A 19,220-nucleotide genomic window follows, 5' to 3' on the forward strand; every position below is an offset into this window, starting at 1 on the left:
AAAGAAATAAAGTATGCTGCACACAGTTCTTCTGTACCTATTTTTTTTAGATGCTGAAAACTACAAAGACGGTAAAAAGTCACAACTCTTACTGGAAAAATGAAAACCTGATTTTGAAAAACACAAAAGATTAATTTCTGCAGCTTTCTGAAAAGAGGATTGGACATGACTTGATTACTGTAGAGAAGAGCAAGCATCATATATTAAATTGCTTGAATCTACTGAAGGAGGGCAGAACAAGAATCAGCAACAGAGTAGAATCCAGTAACATCCAAGGAACAAGTGGAGTACACATTTTTAACAGAGTATTGCTGCAACTATAAAAGATGTGTTATTTTCTTCATCTACTTAAAATCAGAAACTTTCAAACTCTTTGGGGTTAAAGACCCTCTAAGAGTTTTCCAGTGGAGGTGCAAAGCTGCCTACAACAAACACCGCCGAGGGCTGAGGATCAGTTTCTGGCTCCTTGCTCCACACTCAAACAAGGTCTAACTTTCATTTCCTTGTGCCACCTTCCTCCCAAATTGGCACTGGGAGAACACCATTAGCTCCAGGATCCTGCCTGTTTCCTAGACTGAGTTCAATTACAGGAGATTCTTTGATATGTTCCTTGAAGACCTCCGGATTTAGGGCAAATAATACCACCTAATTTAGAGAAATGAGTAATGAATTGATAGGAAATAGTATTATTTCTAAACAAAACAAAGGCTTATTGAAATGGGAGACTTTTTTATGAAAGAAAATTTTAATGCTAGCTAATATAAATGACCCACAAGTCACAGAAAACTTGTCTGCCCTAAAACATCACAGAAAATTAATGTTTGTCCTGATAATTAATGTACAAATCTGCGTGAGTAACACCACTTTTATCATAATCCACTCCTAAATCTGGGGTGGGCATTAACAAACAGGGGATGTCAGTTGCAGACCACAGGGTACTCCCACAAAAATGAGCTGCTGCCAGTTTTGAAGCTGAGGCTCCACTCATCAACTAGAGGTCTTCCTGTTAATTTTCACACTTACTAAAGGAGATATGGAAAAACAGAGCTAAAATAACTGGATTCCAGATAACCAGAAATAATTTAAGTAGCACTTAGTACTAAGGATCTGATGGGAAGCTCAGGTGCTGTCTGCCCGTGGTCAGCCATAGCACTGAGAAGCTGCAGTGCCATGCTCTATACCAGTGGCATCAAAAGCAAGTTGTAAACCCCACAAAATGGTAATAGTACAGGGAATTACTTGAGTCGGAATTTTATGGCAAGCTCTTTGGCTAAGAAGAAGAGATTTGAACTCAAAGTCAGCCACAAGTGGAGAAAGGCAGAGGGAAGGGTTCCCAAATTCAGTTGCCTTTATCAGTGTAAGTGGACATTGCAGTACCTCCTAATTCCATTCTGTTGTAGGCAAACGCATGTGGCCGACCAAGCAGCAATAACACTACTTTCAACTCTCCCACTCCTAGTTAGGAAACTTCTATCTCTGACATTATTTCTGTAATTGTGAGTACAGACATAATTGTCAAGGAAAACATCTTGACCTCCATGCCACTGGATTCCGTTTCAGGTACATATTTTACTCCAGCTTTAGGCCAGGAAGAAGCACATAGAGAACATATCTGGACCCAAAAAGAGATCAGAAATGGCTTTCATCTGTGCACTAATGATAGTAGCTCAAAGTGAGTTGTGTTCTGCTCTAATGAGACAGCAGTAGTAATTCTCTTGCAGTGATCACACTCTAGGCCTCTACAGAAAAAAAAATTGTCCTCTGAAAGTCTGCTAATGGAAGGGACAAAACAATTACAGCACCCCTCCATTCCTGTGAGTGAGCCAGGCAGTCCCTGAGTGCCTCTGTAGTTACGATAGTAACAATCACAAAGTAACCTGCAGAAGGCCACAGAAAAGGACTAGGAGAGAAGTACAGGTGCAAGAAACTCACCCTGCTGCATTACCTGTAACACACTAACAACACATCAGCCACTGCCAGGGATTTCTTTGGCCTTTGGTAGAAGGCTGACATATGATACAACTGAACAGGAAACTGTACGACTGAGTTATCTCTGCCTCTCATCCATTTAGCCTAGAAATAAGACCTGGTATACATCCTAAATTCACATACTCCACCTCTTGAAACATTAGTATAAACTAAAGAAAAGGCTAATACTTCTGAACAGAAAAAACATTCCTATGTTCTGGATTCTAACTGTGATTAGGGCATTTTGTGCTAATTCCTGTCACAGGTACAATGCAAAGTGCTTCAGATACCAGTTTAAGCTCATTGTTGAACTACAAGGAAACACACAGGCTCTGCAGAGGTTAAATGGTTACTATGGTAATCTCTGACATGGTTTAAATCAGTGTTTAAAAGGTGATAGAGGAAAAAAAGAAAATTGCTTATCCCTTTCTTTCTTGGACCACTATTCCTAAACCTGGGTCTCCCCTTTTCAAAAATACATCTTTCTCTGATGTTTTTGAAACCCAACATTTTCTAGTTCTACATGGACTGGGCACAACAAAGCAAAGAGATTGGAGTAGCATACAACTCCTTCTCAACCTGCTCGGGAAAATACTATTGTGAGATCTGCTCTTCCCTAATGACTGTAAAAATGCTGCTCTCTGTTCTGAAGGTCCTTCTAATGACAATGTATTTTGATACAGCTGTTTTACAGCCTCCCTTAGCTCCTGATCCTGATTTATAACAGCAATCAAATAACAATTTTCATCATTGTGGGTTTGGAAATGTAGGGGAAGAAGGGAAAAAAGGCATTACCCTGGACTACTGCAAAGCTTCTGCCTAGTATCCCAGTGAGGCAATTTCTGCCTCTGGATTATGCATTCCCTGATGCTGGTAGTCGGAACAGTAAGTACATAAAAGTCTAGTAGGAGAAAAATGCTGAACAATTCCAGATTTAGCACATTCTGTGGCCCTTTCACACTCATCACCTGGTCCTAAAGATTGATTTGCAATCTCTCCCAGAATACAGAGCTTTAGACTTGGGAGTACCTACAATTAAATCTGTATCTCCTGAAATTCCTTCTGCAGTTTCCATCCAAAATATCTCTTCATACTCTAGCTTCAGATGAGTTTGACCCCTCTCAGTAGCTTCCTCAAAACTCTATAAAAACACTATTCAGAACACTGCTTTCCAATTGCCATTGTATGTGGCTGTGTCTTTGTACTTTAAAATACCTTATGCTTGAGCAATAAAACCCCACATAGTAATACAAATACGTGGAGGCTGGGAATTGCTCACTATTATTTCCTTCAGCCTTGTAATTTTCTAAAAGGTTCTTAGCAATATACTCTGTCTGAAACAAATATTATTATTATTTTGTGTAGTAAGTGTCATTAGATGCTTTTTAGCATCAAGATGCCCTTCTGCACGTGGAAGGAAAATGGTAATAAGAATGTTTTCAGCCAATAAGCAATACATGTTTTTCTGATCTCAGAATGAATACTGTCCAGGAACAGAAAGGCCCCAGAAGAGCCTGAATGTAACACTATCACTAAGCTTTTCCTTCTTTTATAGTGTCCTCTGTATTTGAATTTAATATCTGTAAAGCCAGACAATTTGAGATGAATCAAGACAAGTTCCCTTTTGATTTCAAGTAAGCCAATTACATTCTTTTTATTATAACACAAGAATGTCTCTGACCTCCTAAGGTGTCTCTTCCAGAGAGGGAGTTAGGAAAGAGAATACTCAACAAGGGTACATAGTGGGATTGTCAGCACTTTGAGTACGAAAGATGAGAAAAGAAATGAGTAATGCTAATGAACTGAATACAGTACCCTTACTGCTCTACCCGAATCATACTGTTTTACCTTTAAAATCATTTTGGTGTTTTCAGTTTCAAGATTAAAAAACCCTAACTAACTGCTGAATAATTTTAAAGCAGGCTTGCTTATTCTTAAACTTCAGAACCTCTGTTTTGTTCCTTGTCTCAGTAGGAAATTCAGAGGCAGGACAGATGCTGCACTTACAGTGTTGAACAGGCAATTCAACAGCCTCTGTTTACTGCATAAGCTCTTCACAAAACCTGAAAATTAAAATATCCCTAGATTTAACATTTTAAAGTTTTAATTGGGTGTAAGAAGAAGTGAACTTGGGAAGATGTAAACATCATGAAGAAAACATAATGTTCCAATATAACATGCAGCTAAATAAAGGAATCCTCACATTATAAAATTTGTCTGACACTCTGACAGCATCTCCATAGGGATAATGATACTTTCTTTTGCAAAGCACTGTGCTCTCTGCAAAGCTGTAAAAGAACTAAGTGTTATTACCAGTGATGGGAAAGGCCTATTAGATCATCTGTCCATTGCTCGTGTAACTATAACAGAAAATAACAGTGATTTGCTGCTGTAATTTGACAGTGACTTCTGTAAAAATGTCCTTTCTTCTTACATCTCTGCAAGTTTCAGTTCCAGAGAGTCAACAAGCTGGGTGGCTCACTAACTTTTTCACAGTCTCTAACTTCTATGAGGTATACTAAGGTATTAAAAACAAGTGTTTCAGGCCCACTTTTCCACCTCCTTCCTTCACCTTTTACTTTTGCTTAAGGAAGGAAAGAAAAATCCTCATGAACAGCACAGTCAAGGTTCACAGAACTGCTCTTTCAGTCCCCAGCTGCAGAACACTTGCCTCTCAAGCCCTTCCACGGCAGCACCGTGCATCTCTCCTGCCTGGGGTTGTGCACCACACAGGAGTGACGCTGGTGTTTTCCAGCAGACTTCCCACTCTGAAGCCTTGGATAAAATACACCCATCACCACCCACTGTGGTATGAGCATGCATCCATCATGTAACCTAACCACGGTGGATGCGTGATCAGATAATGCACAGTCTCATGTGATGGCAGTTGTGAAAGATCTGCAGAACTCTTGGTGGTGGATACTGCCAGGTCAACTAAGATCCTCCTCCTTACAATAAAACGCTCTGCTTCTCCACTGCTTTCAAGGGAAAGAATTGTTTCTGCTCTTCCTTATATTCTCTAAAATTTCTTGGCATGTTTGCTACAACAGGTTTTCAATTTAAGTGCCAATATAACAAAATGTCTAGAGGGAAATCAGCTGAAGTATTCAGAAGATGACTCTCAGTATGATTCACACCGCTGTGAGCAAAGAAGAGGTCTGTCTGGCCTGCTGTACTGGAGTGATAACAGATATTGGATGCAGTGTGTACTCAGATAAAGTTAATAGCAATGACATCTGGTAGATGACAGAGAGGAGCAAACTCTTGTGATCTGCTTTTTAACACTCTGTGCCCAAACCATTATATGTCAGACTTGGTAAAAGTGAATAACCTTTCAATATCTACCACTCCTCCCTCCCACACTCTCAGTCAAATGAGACTGTAGGACTACTAGACACAAGGACAGCAGATCTACAAGAAGCCACGGAAAAAGGATTCAAGGTATGCAGCTCATTAGTAGTGGCCTCCTCAATATTTAGCAGTCATTGCACATTCCCAAAGCCCTCTCACAGTCATAACAAATGCTCACACAAAGGTTTATATCTTCAAAGTACTTCACCAACATAAATATATTAATAAGACCTTTCCCAGAAGAGAATGCAGTGTCAGAGAGATGCCATTCAAATGGCTAGGCTGTAAGAGATGGAGCTTACATTATTTCATTAAACCTTCCTTATCTGTCTTCAATTTTAAGCATATTTAGAAAAAAGGACAGAATGTATTTATACTTTATAAGCAAAAAGAATAATAACTGCTTGTAAAATTGTTTTACCCCCTATGACTGAAGTGGTAATTAAATTGTAATTCTGTGATGTGCATCAACTGAACTTGACATAAACTAAAACTGAGATTTTTATATTCACTTTGATGCCACCTAGATAGCTCTTTTAAAGTGACTGGTGACAATTGCCACTGATTCACTTTGGTATACATCTTGTCCAGGGGTCATAATTAAAACATTAAGGATACTTTGGCAACTTATGCATAATTTCAAACATATTTAGAATTACAATTAGCACCAGGTTGCTGAGAACTGACAAACTTGCCTAAGTGTTGTAAAGGCAAGAAAGGAAATAAAGTCTGTCATTCTTCAAATATTGCAAATCTCTTACAGATGTGCTTTTCAAGGACAAATTCCTTACACAATTATAACGTGTAACAGTCTGCAAAAGATATTTTCTTAGCAATAGAATTACATTTGTCATAAATTTTTGAATGAAATCCAGTTGCTTAGGTTTTAATTTGTTATTTTGGTAACCCAGACCACCATATCATGTTCATGATCACTACCAAGAGATAAATGTGCTTACTGGTACACATCTGAAACAGGTAAATTGTGTTAGCCTTCAGACACACAGTGCCATCTTTGCTAATTCAGAAACCGGGTACTTCTTGGTTGCAGCTGTATCTGCCATGAATTCTGCAACATCTGCTGGGTCAGATGACAATCCTTTATGCAGATACAATCTCTCCCATCCCTACTTATTACTTAAAATACTCTAGAATTTGCTTGGAATCTTTGCTGTGGAGCAGGGACTGGAACATTGAAGATGGTAAGGTGTGGGTATCTAAAAAGCAAAAGATCTTAGAACGTGCAAAAAGGCCTTCTGTAGGGTACTTGAATCAAATATTGAATATGAATGACATTTCATGTGAAACACAACTCTCAAACTGCTGACAGATGCACCTCTCCTGGTTCTTGGCGATTTCTTTTCCAAATTGGGCTAAGCAATTATTTGAATCTGGCTCAACATATATGTGACAGAAATAGAGGTTCCATAATGGAGCAGAAATAAGTTTGGATTAAATACACTTGGCCAAGGAGTAAGTGGTTTTTGTAGGATCACTTTTTATTTGTACAATGACCTTATGAGCTGTTACAAATCAGCTACACATAGCATATAGAAAACCAAGATTAAAATGTCTCCATATACCCCAAGTTATGATATTTTTCCATACTGATAGGGTACCTTGCATGCTTGTGGAGTGAGATGCAAAAATAAAACATGAGATCTCCTGTAGTATGAAAAAATGTATAAGGAGTTGGTGCAAGCACAGGCTTTCATGATGTTTTCATATCACCATAATTCCTAGCTCCTTATAAATAAACTGGGCATGCTTTGGTGGCAACTTCAAAAAGGTTCCATCAAAAAAGTATAAAAATAACAGTGGTTTTTCTGCATAAACAGTACCTGAAATTTGAAGAAAGGTGAGGGCCACCTAGATTTCATCTCTACAGCAAAGCTCTTGCAATACTCTTAATATCCAAATACTTCTAGAATTATTTACTTTAATTACCTCCTTCTGTTTAAATAAATAGTGTTTTCCAAGTCAGAAATAATTTCTGGAAGTAGCTCACATGCTCAATATCTGTTTCAAGCAAGTTTTAATCATATTGTATTAGCAGGGTATGAATTTTATGAAAACAACCAAGCAATTGCATCAGGTCTTACTGTGGATGTTAGCTAGAACACTTAAGAAGCAACTTTCTATGCAATAAGGCAGATGAAACCCCACACTAATCTGTAAAGTGTTATCTGTAAGCTGCATATAGGAATATCATTGTTTATGATCTAAAAGCTTATTCTACAAAGGTAAAGTGACAATTCCTTTTGCATAATGTTTGGCTTATGTGTTTTGAAACAGAAAAGAACAAAACACTTGGAAATCACACATATTAGTGTAATAAAAGACCAATTTGTAACTTAATAAAATTTGGAAGGATTAATACACACCAATTTCACATTTTCAGCTTTCTAGTATGCTGAGCGCTTAAAAGAACAGGTCCCTCGAACTACAACCTTCCTTTATCTCTCTTTTTCATTTTCATATTTAACTCTAGGAGTGGAAGAAAAATGGCCCATATAGCATGGCATTGATGTCACCTGCAGAAAGAGAGCCCTGCAAGTATTGCCACTATGAAACAATGCCATGCAGAACAGTCTCAATGTGGCCGTGGCTTTCAAATCAATAAGCAGTCAAAAAAAGCCATCTGAAAATACAGTCTTTAAAACACTCAAAAAGGCAAGACTGAAATATACCTATTTTAAAAATCTGAGAAGATTGCATGGGTCTGCATTTGCTACTGCTTTCACCACTTTTAGTCTAAGTCAATATTCAGGTTTTTCATCACTTATGAGAAGGAAAGATCTCATTCAGAGATTGTCCCTTTAATTACAGAAACTAAGATTTGAATCCAAAGCATTTTATTAGCTGAATTAGACAATGAGAAATTCAGACTCACAATTGCTTCTCCTCCCACCAGAGAATTAAAGCTTGCTGTGCACTCTGAGTGGGCAAGTACTGTCTATCAGTCAAAAGGAAAAAAATGTAAAAATTAGTACAAAATGGTCTTACAATAAGCAAAAAGTTGGATGTATCAAGTCTGGACAATCTCACAGGATGCCCAATCTGGTGATGAAATATTTCCAAGAAGTGTCTTGTGTACATGTAGCACTACACCAAATAAATAATGAATCCAATGGATGTTGATAATTAGAGGAAAATAAAAAAAGTGATAAATATTTGAGTAAGATGCCATTCCAAGGTTTTTGTAAAATTCATAATTCTAATCAAGGGATACTATTGCATAACAGTTCAATAAAGGTGTAAGGTATTTCAATGAAACCCTACAAATATCATGCACAGTAAGATGTCTTGAGATACAAACCCTGAGAACCACCAAGAAACCTAAATGCACACCACTTTTTATGCCAATGCAAATTCTATGTATCCAAAATGCACCAATTCATGAAAACGTCAAACGCATGAAGACATTTCTAATATGTTGCATAAAGCATCAAAAAGATTGATTGAATTAGCAGAGGAGAATGTTGCATTCAGTGAGTATTGGAAAAGATGCTTATCAAAAATTTATCAGGCAAAGTAAGTCTGAGAAATGCTGATAACAGATGGAAGCTGTCTCGGCAAAAAAAAAATATTGCTAGTTTTTCTGTTTCTCCAAGTGAGAATAAAAGTGTTCTGGAAGGAAAAAAAAGTCTGATTTTTCTTACCTCTTCTTTCTCTGCACTTTGCAAGTCCCTCCACTCCTCAGTGACATGACCGAAGTCCACTGTGTTCATTGCAACTTTATATTCCCCAATGATATCATGTTTGGAGAAACGATCAAAGTCATAAACTGCCATCACTAAAGTTTTTCCACCCAGCTCAGAGTATGGCACCTGCAAAGACAAGAAAATGACAAACTCTGCATCTGAGACAATAAAGATTGGTCCACTACAATGCAAATCTATTTCTTTAGTTTATCAGCTGTCATCTCAGGTAAATTGAACTGCAGAGAAAATTATGAGGTGTATTTGTTTCAGAGTTACCAGATGCAGTATTTCTTGAGACAAGGCTCTGGCACTCAATAGAACAATGTGGCAGCTCACTCATCACTCCTGGGTTTTTCTCATTCTAGTTCAAATCATTTTGTGGGTGATGATACTGAAACAAGAAGCCAAATTACTTGCACTGAAGACACATGAACTTTTCACACAATGGTGTTTTCTCCTCAATAAATCACCTGTCATCACTCAGAGATGGCTAGCTCCCAGACTGATGAAAAAGCCAGCACTGGCTTACTATATATGACACAAAGTAATTAGACACTGGATAGGGCTCTTACAGTACCAATACCTATTTAATTACCAAGGCATATTTTTCAGTACTACACCTTTCAGATGTTAGATGGTGAGGTGCTTTTTAAGTCACAATGTGTAACTAGAAATTGTGGTGGCAGAAGGCCAAGTTCTGACTAATTCTCCAGCTGTTCTCATGTGGTTCAGACAGATGCTGTGGTTTGGATGTTTGAGTCACATTTTTAATATTCAGATGGAGACATGCAGCTCAGGTAAGCTGCACTTCAGTGGCTGTCTGAAAAGATCTGATGCAGGAATTGTTTGGATTTATGTGAGCACTTGGTCAATCTGAAGGTATTCTGCAAGTATAAATGGTTTCTATGAGATTCAGTAAATACTTCTTTATTAATTAGAAAGTGAAAATGTGGCATTACCATTGGCCTTGTTAACCTCTATGTTCTTGTCTGCTTAAACCCTAGGACTATTGTCTTTTGTTATTGTTTGGCTTCCATTTGGTTATTAAAACACTTATTAATAAGTAGTAATTTTCCCTTTACATAACATCTTATATAACATTTAAAATAAGCTTATCAAGTTGAGAGCCAGATCTAGCTCCCATTATCAAGTCAAATAGTTTCAGTGGTGTTTATATATATTAGTAAATACTACAGCAAAATCTATTTTTCATTCTCTAAATTATCTGTAGCTTCTAAAAGGCTAGAAAGGGCAAATGTATGTGACAGGAAAAAAACTTAAATAATGTTAGTTTTATTTTTACACAGCCTCAAAAACAGGAGAAGAAAAATGTTCTAAAGTCAATTTCTCTGTTATTTTACAATACCACTTAATGGATCCCGGTCACTTGGAATACATAGACTACTTTCATCATTATTTACTTTTCTGTACTTGACTTCAGTAAAGCTCATTTTAGCTACCTCCCTTTCTAAATGTTTCCCTCATTTATTACTTCTAACGCAGCCTCAGTCTTCAGCTTTGTTCTGGACTATCAAGGATGGCCTCAGCTCTTGTGAAGGGCTGCTCCCTCTCCCTGCTTTCTGCTCAGACGTAATCAGTGTCTTGGCTTAAAGCAAGCGAGACCTTGGTAAAAGGACATGTGTACAGGAGTGTTTTTGTGGCACGGACGTGTCACTCCTCTAGACATAAACCCTGTTCCCACTTTGGATCTGAGGAGGAACACCTCCCTTTGCCAGGCTGGTGTAGGGCAGCTAGGATTTTTGGCACTGCAATGTGGGTATACAATTCAGACAGCTGCAGTCTGACAAACACTTGCAGCCTGGAACAGCACCATGGATGCCCAGGAAATAGAAATGAAAAAGGGAAGGACTCAGGTTCAGGGCTCAAGATGCAATACAGCAGAAACATGAGTCAACTCATTCCCATTAGCTGTACTTTGGGAGGAAGGCAGGCAGATCACAGCTGTGCCCTGTGAGAAGGCAAGAGCACGAGCCTGGGCTGCTTGGCGAGCAGCACTGCCAGAGAGATGGGAAGGATGCCAACAGAAGCTGTGAACCACCTGAAGTGGGTCACAGGAGCAAAGCTCTGCACAAGTAAATGAGATACTGTCAACAGTTCCCATGGAAGTTCCTATTATAGCTGCAGTTCCAGTTAAATGGTCACTGTAGTGCTCAGAACAATGACAGTACTTGGCATGCTCTGCTGGTTTTCTCTCAAGTACACACCACAGACCACAGGGGATGATCAGTACCATATTGAGATGCACCTAAACACTCTGTCAGGTCTGGCATGGAAAACAAACTATTTTCTGGAGCATAAAATTTAAATATTAAAGCTGTGACTTACAACAAGTGGACATTATAGTCCAGAAGTGGCTGATCTGATTTATAACTTGTGTCTTCATCTTAGATGATGGCATTATTTGTTTTTATTTTGCTTTTGTGAGCTGCATGGGAATATGTAATTTAGAACTCTGTTTTGTTTTAAATACTCTCTCAGGAAAGCTCGAGAAAGAAATAACTCCCCACAAAAGATTACTTTTATGAACATCTTCAAGGAAAAAATAAGCTTATATATGCAGTAGTAGTTGTGGCCTACAGGGATAACTTTCTCATTGAATGATTTCATAGCCTGAGTCTTTCACTGTTCCTGTTTTCAGTCTGAAGCTGTCATTATAAGATTGGGCACAAAGAGAAAGGCCGGAAGTAACAGCAGAGGAATGTATATAAGGAGAAGCCCTGTGAAACATGCTGTACAGTATTCCTTTATTCTATTTAACTGGGGTTTGAACTGAGCTACAGTTTTAGAAAAAACACTATTGGAATGATGTAAATACTGCAATGTAAGGCTTACCTACATTTATTTAATTCATATTTTATTAAACCTGAGACATGATTTCTTTTCATACATAAAGTAGCATGGCAAAGAACTGCTATGGCAAAGTCTAACAAGATTAATCTGCAATATTGTCCTTCACCCATATACTTACCTTGAGTTTTAATTTATATTTCAGGAAATGTTATCCTGAATTTCATAAATCAGACTATATTTAAAGAAAACTGTCTAGTGAAATAGACATGACCTTTGTCAAAGTGTCACTGTTTTCTGAACTTCTTCTGTGTTTTATCCAGCCATAAAATATGGATCAGATTTTCATCTATGAGGACAATCTAAGTGCTTAAAATCAAACTGTGCCTTTTAAACCTATCTGACCCTGTAATATAGCAAGATTGAGTATCACAGCTTTCTACAACATGGAAAATCATTTTGCTGCAGTTATCATTTAACTAAGATACCTAAATTCATAGCCAAGCATGAGCACAAAGTGGATAAATAAAAAATCATCAATAATTATCAAAAAACTACCTTGAATGTAAATTGCTCATTGAAAACAGGGTTAAGGGTCTTTCTGTGGACTTTTGTCTCATATTTCTTCTTCTTATCAGGCAGCAGGAAGACTTTCACATAGGGATCAGATGTACCACCCATATCTAATGCAGGCAGCTCAGCAGCTTGAATAATCCCAACCAGAAGCTGAAAAGAGAGAAAAACAGCAGAATGAAATTCCAAATAGATATTTATAAAAATACTGTAACAGAGGAATGCATATGCAGACTCTATTTTTGGTCTAGGAGAAACTATACTTCCCCCGCTTCTCCCCCCACTTAAGGAAGGCAAATGAAGCAACACTATTGACTTTAGAAAACCAATTACGGCAGATGCAGGCTGTACAAAGGCTGTTTTAAAGTAGAAAAGAGGTTTTCAAAGGGCAGCTGATTACAGCTAAATACAGACTTCATCCTTTTAAAGACTGCAATCAAATAACTTTCAATTGCTCTCTCCTCTTGTGCATTATTTTTCTATGCTGAACACCATGAATAGAAATCACATTATTAAACAATCAAGAATGTCTAATTTTGACTACAGAATTTTTGTATTCTAAACCCCCCACATGTAACCTTCCCCCAACCAAACAGAGAAGGTGACAAAATCAAATGCAAATCCCTCAGGCAGAGCTTTATTGAAAACAAATGAATCTTGCAGTCTTCCTTATATTTATGTTCTCTTGCTATGCACATGGATGGACCCAGGCAGTAAACTAAGGACAGCAGTTTCAAAAAATATCCCATGAAAATAAACTTTTGGTAACTAAATCCTAATAATAATAATAATTTGTAATCTCATTGTAAAACAGAAAAATTAGATTTTTACATCTCTTATACACTTTAAAGATAAGGCTGAACACAGATGGAACTTGTAAATGCCTTGGTTGTTTTTTATGTGTTATAAATGAAGGGTTATGCTGTGTTATGTTATGTCATGTTATGTCATGTCATGTCATGACATGTCATGACATCTAGACACCCCAGACTGTATGAGGTCTCAGCATAATGGATCTGAAAAAAAGAAAATACTTTTTATCTTGTTTCACAGATACAAAACTAAAGAAAACATTGAAGTGTTTCTTCAAGGTCATTCTGAAGATACTAGGAACTAGGAATAAAATCTGAGAATATTTTCTTCTAAATCAGTGCTTCAATCAAAATATATTTGCTTCTTTCATGGAAGAATTGTTTAAAATTGGAAACAGGAACTCTAACAATTGGAATATAGAACAATATATTCAATCTGTGAAAGAAACTTCTGGATTCTAAGAGACACCTCAAAGCTGGACTTAAAAATTGGGCAGTTTTAAATTCACAGTATGGCCTGCATGCTTTCCCACTGATAGGACTCTTAAGTTCCATGAAACATTTTCCTTTTGCTGTATGAAACACTTCTCCTTTTGCGTCTCTTTTTTATTCTAGATGCATAAGGGATCATAAATACATGAACACATTCAGGATCTACATCAAGTTTTTCACATCAAAGAGTGAAAAATAAGCCTATGACTTTTAGTTAACACAGTGGAAAAGCAATTCAATTCCCCTTTACATTTCTCTCTCTAAAACTGAGGCACAGTGCTCTGGAGAGTTCATTGGTCATCTTGTATTCTTAACCCTTTGCAATATATTAGCCATATTTTGGGACTGTAGTTTCATGCTGTTGCACTATGTTAACCCAACTGAATCCCCTCTCCTACTCTTTTACATCATCTCTCCTTTGACAAATTTTAAGCTGCAACATAGTTTAGAGCAGCAAAACAAAACAGAAATCCCTCACTTAGGTAATTTATTATCTTAATTAAATACAATACAGACTTACAGATTTGTGGCTCTCCCATCCTATACTCCTTTGTAAAATATGGTTAGTAAAATCAACATTCCCGTTAATAAAATTCACACAGAAAATTTGTTTTCATAGTCTAAGAAAACTGAAATCCATTTTTCAAAACACATTTGCAGCTTTTCCTTTCCCCTTCTTTAAATCTTCTGCTTCTGAAGGGTCTACACTTCATACTGATTTCATACTGATTTCAAGGGGGATCAGTGTGACTCATTACATGGCCAGGCAATTTGCTCTGGGAGTTGAGGAAAAGCTCCTTTAACAACAGTCTCTTGAAAGGCTTCAGAACTCTTTTCAGCTCTTGCATTGTAACACAAGCACCAGTAATCAGAAGATTGTTGAAAATACAGGCAAATACTATTTATTATGCCAGGTCATAGCTGTGTATAAATACCTTCCTGCTAATAGAGAATTTTTTCTTCATTTCTCTTATTGTCTTTGCTTTGCAACAAGAATACATGTACAAAAGGACCATGCTCTACGAACAGCATCAAATAAAGAATATGAATGTGGAATTTATCACAAGTACCTGAGGAAGGCAGTTCAGGTGACATATAGGAATTAACTGGGGCTTACCTCCAGTAGTCACTTTCCCTAAATGGGAAAGAATTATGTGATTTTTGACTGAAATTGTCAAAAAATTAAATGCAGGATATGTGTTCTCAAGTGCACTGAAAGATACACAGTAGAAGTGATGAGCTGGTATGCTCTGGGCCAAACTTAAGCACAGTGAATTTTAATGCAAGGCTGTGAATTGGTTTAATTGACAAAATATCCCTGGCAAAGAGGCTAGGGAGGGGAATAAAATATGAGCTAGTTCAGCATGTGGCCAGACCTGTTAAGTTAGTCAATTCTAGGTCTACACATTATAGTTTCTATTAATTCTGAAAACTTGGTAAGTATGCCAACTTTTAGTCTTACCAGCTTCAGAGCAGAGTACTGAAGAAATATCAGTCCTTAAATTCTTGTCCAACCTTCCTGATTTTTTTTTTTGAGTGCAGACCTTTTTATTTGAACTTTTATACCAGACAAGAATTTCAGCAAGTGTACTTTCATGGAGAGCAACAGAACCCGATGCAGCTAGTTATTAAAGCAAAGTGCACACTTGAGGAAGTGAGAGAAAGCAATCTTACCTTCTAAAAGACCCAGTGAATCAACTTACCTTTATGTCCCTCTATTTTTTCTTCCATTTGTGTTTGCTTACATTTTAAATACTTGAAGGCTGAAGGTACATTTTAGTGACTGCATGCAAATTCTGTAATTTATGTGGTTTGACATTGGTTGGTGATGCTTAAATTTAATTTATTAATAATCATTAGATAAAACTGGATCGTCAGTTTTTGATTAAAGGTGTAATATAAAGTCCAAGTGCCTTCAATACCAATTTAGTATTACCTCTGTAATGAATTTTCTGTCTTATTTTCTGCCTTTACTCTATGCAAGTAGTAAGGATTTCAGAAATATCTACTTTAACTAAATGCATTACTTCATTCTCCACTTGCACGCACAGAAAAGAAATGTTACAGGTTGATTGTTTCAAACCTGATTGTTCTGGAAGTCGTAATCCAAAGAATATTGGATTTTCCCTAGCTTCTCAACTTCTTTAGCTTCTTCCTTCTCTTCTCCATCAGTCAGCCCAGTCTCAGCATCATCATCCTTAAGAGCCTAGAAAGAAGAAATGTACTATTCATAAATGAGGCAAATGGTTAAGTAGCAGTTTAAAACAGACATGAGCCTCAAATCTACTTTAGAGCCATTAAAAGCAAGCATAATAGCAGAAATTCAAATATGCAGTTTTCATATATATCTCTACTTTCTGAATTGCTCAATAACATCTTATAAATCAGCAAGCAAGCAATGGAAGTAGGAAGAAAGCTCCTTGGACTATAACAAGCAAGGATTGTTATAAAACCTGTAAGTAGAAACAGAGTATCATCTCGATGTGAAAATAGTTCTTCTGGGATCAGACTGGCTCTTAAAGAAGCACAAGGAGGCAAACATGCTATTAAATAAGCATAGTCACGCATTCATTCAACTTAAGAATCTTGGCAATGTCAAACCTGGTTGTACATGCTGTGCATTGTTTGCATTTGGCAACACATTTCTGTAAGACTACTGTGATAAAGAGCATGTGCTGTGGATGAGCTCTTTCTACAATCATATGCCAAACATTTTTCATGTTTTTTAGAATGAATATGGAAGCAAAGTTTCCACCATGCCATTAGCAAATGCATGTTCCTCCTTCTCCCTCCCTCCCGAGACCAATTTCCTTTTATTCATTCTTGCAATAAAGCTTGGCTGAACCAAATTGATTGCAAGTTGATTTTAGTTTGCTTAGAAAGAAACACAAAAATAAAGAAATACTGAATTGCTTGCAAGCTTTGTCTATTGCATAAAACCTATTTTTTAAAGGACACAGCAGTTATCTTAGATTTTACCCATAATTAAAATACTAAATGATGTAATTTTTTTCCTGTACCAGAAAGCAGAAGTATTTTCACTGTGTAAAAGATAATCCATACAGTTATTAAACCATATGAACCATAATTAACTATGTACATCTTATTCCAGCAGATTCTTTCCTGGATAAGAAGTAAAAAATAGACAAAAGTGATGAGGCAAATTGTGAAAAATTGTGGAAAATGTGAAATTAAAGTTGAGAGTGTGAAAATAAAGAATCAATACTGAGCATTCATCCAGAATTGTTATTTCTTACAGTAAACAGTATACTTGTCTGTAAGAGTCCTATCGGAATGAAGGTTCTTTCTATGTGAAGCTTCTACTTGCACAGACAGACAAAGTGCCAGAATAAGATGTATTCTTTGTTGCAATGTAAGTTTTCTGCAATTGTGGTTTTTTGTGTTGTAGGAAACCTACAGCATTTCTTAACAATAGGTTGCTGCTGGAGCTCTCTGAAAAGGCAGCAAGCTAGAGAGCAGCTATATACACAGCTGACAGTGGTTAGGGAAAGAAGAAATATGAAAGCATTAACATTCTCACTCAGCCTTGAACACAGTGAGGGCCACACAACAGTTGTGTGGGTTTGGAAAGAAGGAAGATTCATGTCTGAAGTAGAAAATGTTCTTCTCCAGAAGCCAGATCTAAATTCAAAAGGTCAGACTCAAAACTGTATGACGCTAAGCAATTATTTCTCTACCTTTGAAATTAGCTAGAAATTCTGTCGGCATTGCTGAAATGAAACCAATCTAACAGTTTTGATTTTTGCGAGCTGAGGAGCTGGGTCTCAGGTAAATATCTGAATGTTAGTGAATGATGGACTCTCTACTAGAAACATCAATTACATTGTACTTGGATGAGATTGGTGGGAAAGGTCAGGGATGGATAGAATCCGATGCACAGATGTGAGACTGGAAGAGGAGATTTTTTAAACTAAACCCTTTCTATTCAGAAGGGCTGAACTGCCTGAAATGAAATTTAGTTTGAGACATTTTATCACTGAGCTCTTAATAAGTTCCCTGATTGTAGCACAACATTTTTGTTAGCACAACAAGAATTGTGACACTTGAAAACTGTTAGGCTCTATGGCAGACTATACATGGGATTTTCAGGATATGGAATGATATGATTATGCCAAACACTCTTTCTTGCATTTGGTAATAAAAATAAGCTTAAGGTTTTGTGATCATAAAAAAAGATGTGACTCAATACATCTGAAGCAACCAGGTTTATTTGAGCCTGGAGACAACAGGAAATAGTAAGTCAGAGTGGGAAGTTAACTCTAAGATCCACTGCTCTGAATCATCCCAGTATGGTCCTAAAAGAGGACTCCATGACAAAGTGATATACAGCTCCAGTATATTATTGTTCCTGGGACAAGTAATGGACTTTCTGCTTTTCCAGCTACTTTTGACATGGATTTTCTTTGAGAGAAAATATCCTGTGGCCATTCCCCAGGGAAAGAAGTGCAAATGTAAGAACCTTATATGCTAATTTCCAATAAGAGGAATTTGTAAACAGTCCATCAAGGCAGTAGTTGTATATCCATACTTTCTCTGGGAAAACTACATTCTCTTCTGCAACTCTATTCAGTCCAGATGACAGAGCTGTGGGTAGCTCAGTGTGAAAAAAATTCTTACTGTGACTATAGAAAATACAATGGGAAGCTAACATCTCTCTTGCAAGGGAGTTTTGAAATGCAGGCAGGAAACACTATGGTTAAGAAATTTGTCTCCACAGGTTATAAGAAGCCTACTGGAAAGGTGAAAGCTATTTCCATGAGAGATTGAAAACACTGTACATTACTGACATCAGCTGAAGAGCTACATGATTCTTCTTGACCTTGTCTCAGAAACACTGAACCACTAAGAAAAAGCACTAGGAACAGTGTTTGGATATGGACAGGTTTGTGGCATTGGGGGGAGGAAAAAAAAGACAAATCATCTCTATAGAAGTCTAAATAATAGTTTTTACTTTTAAGAGAGGAATTTGCTTTCAAACTAGAGGCTAATGCTTCAGGAAGAAGGTGAGTCAAAAGAAGCACCTAAGTTTCTCATGTTTGATTTAGCTGCTGAGTTCTAAAGAGGAAGAAGAATTGGTTTGCTTCAAAGTACTTGAAACACCCCACAGGGATTTTAATTTTGTACTGAGATTCTCTGAAAGATCAATATTTAATGGAATACTACTACAACCCTCCATTTATAGCATACTGCATCACACTGCATTGAATCTTACTGTTGCCTTGCTACAATCAATTAAAATACGCAGCTGTATTTTATTTGTTTTAAAAGCAATAAAATATTTCTAATTATAAGCAAGCCTTTTCATCAAGCCTTTTCAACTGATAAACTGTAACCAGAAAGACTGGATTTAGATGCAGGGGAATGTAAGTCTTTTCTTCTCTAACATTTTCTTTAACTTCATAACATTTTAAATGTTTTTTCTGTGAAATATATAACATAGAAATGCATAATTGCATTGTGCTGGAGACTGGGGTTATCTTTTCTAATTTGA

General features: G+C 37.0%; 1 protein-coding gene across 2 annotated transcripts in view; it reads right to left on the minus strand.

The window, feature by feature from the left end:
- The window catches only part of SYT1 (synaptotagmin 1), a 339,701-nt gene that overhangs the window by 60,378 nt on the left and 260,103 nt on the right, over positions 1-19,220 (minus strand). The window contains exons 6-8 of one of the 2 annotated variants that reach the window (XM_063396421.1): positions 15,792-15,905; positions 12,390-12,557; positions 8,982-9,149 (exon numbers count right to left, since the gene is read on the minus strand). In XM_063396421.1, coding sequence (XP_063252491.1) covers positions 8,982-9,149; positions 12,390-12,557; positions 15,792-15,905 — 450 coding nt within the window. Of the gene's footprint in view, positions 1-8,981; positions 9,150-12,389; positions 12,558-15,791; positions 15,915-19,220 lie in introns of both variants that reach the window. The other variant, XM_063396419.1, reaches the window with a different exon arrangement.

Source organism: Prinia subflava, chromosome 4 (assembly GCF_021018805.1).
Source record: "Prinia subflava isolate CZ2003 ecotype Zambia chromosome 4, Cam_Psub_1.2, whole genome shotgun sequence".
NCBI lineage: Eukaryota > Metazoa > Chordata > Aves > Passeriformes > Cisticolidae > Prinia > Prinia subflava.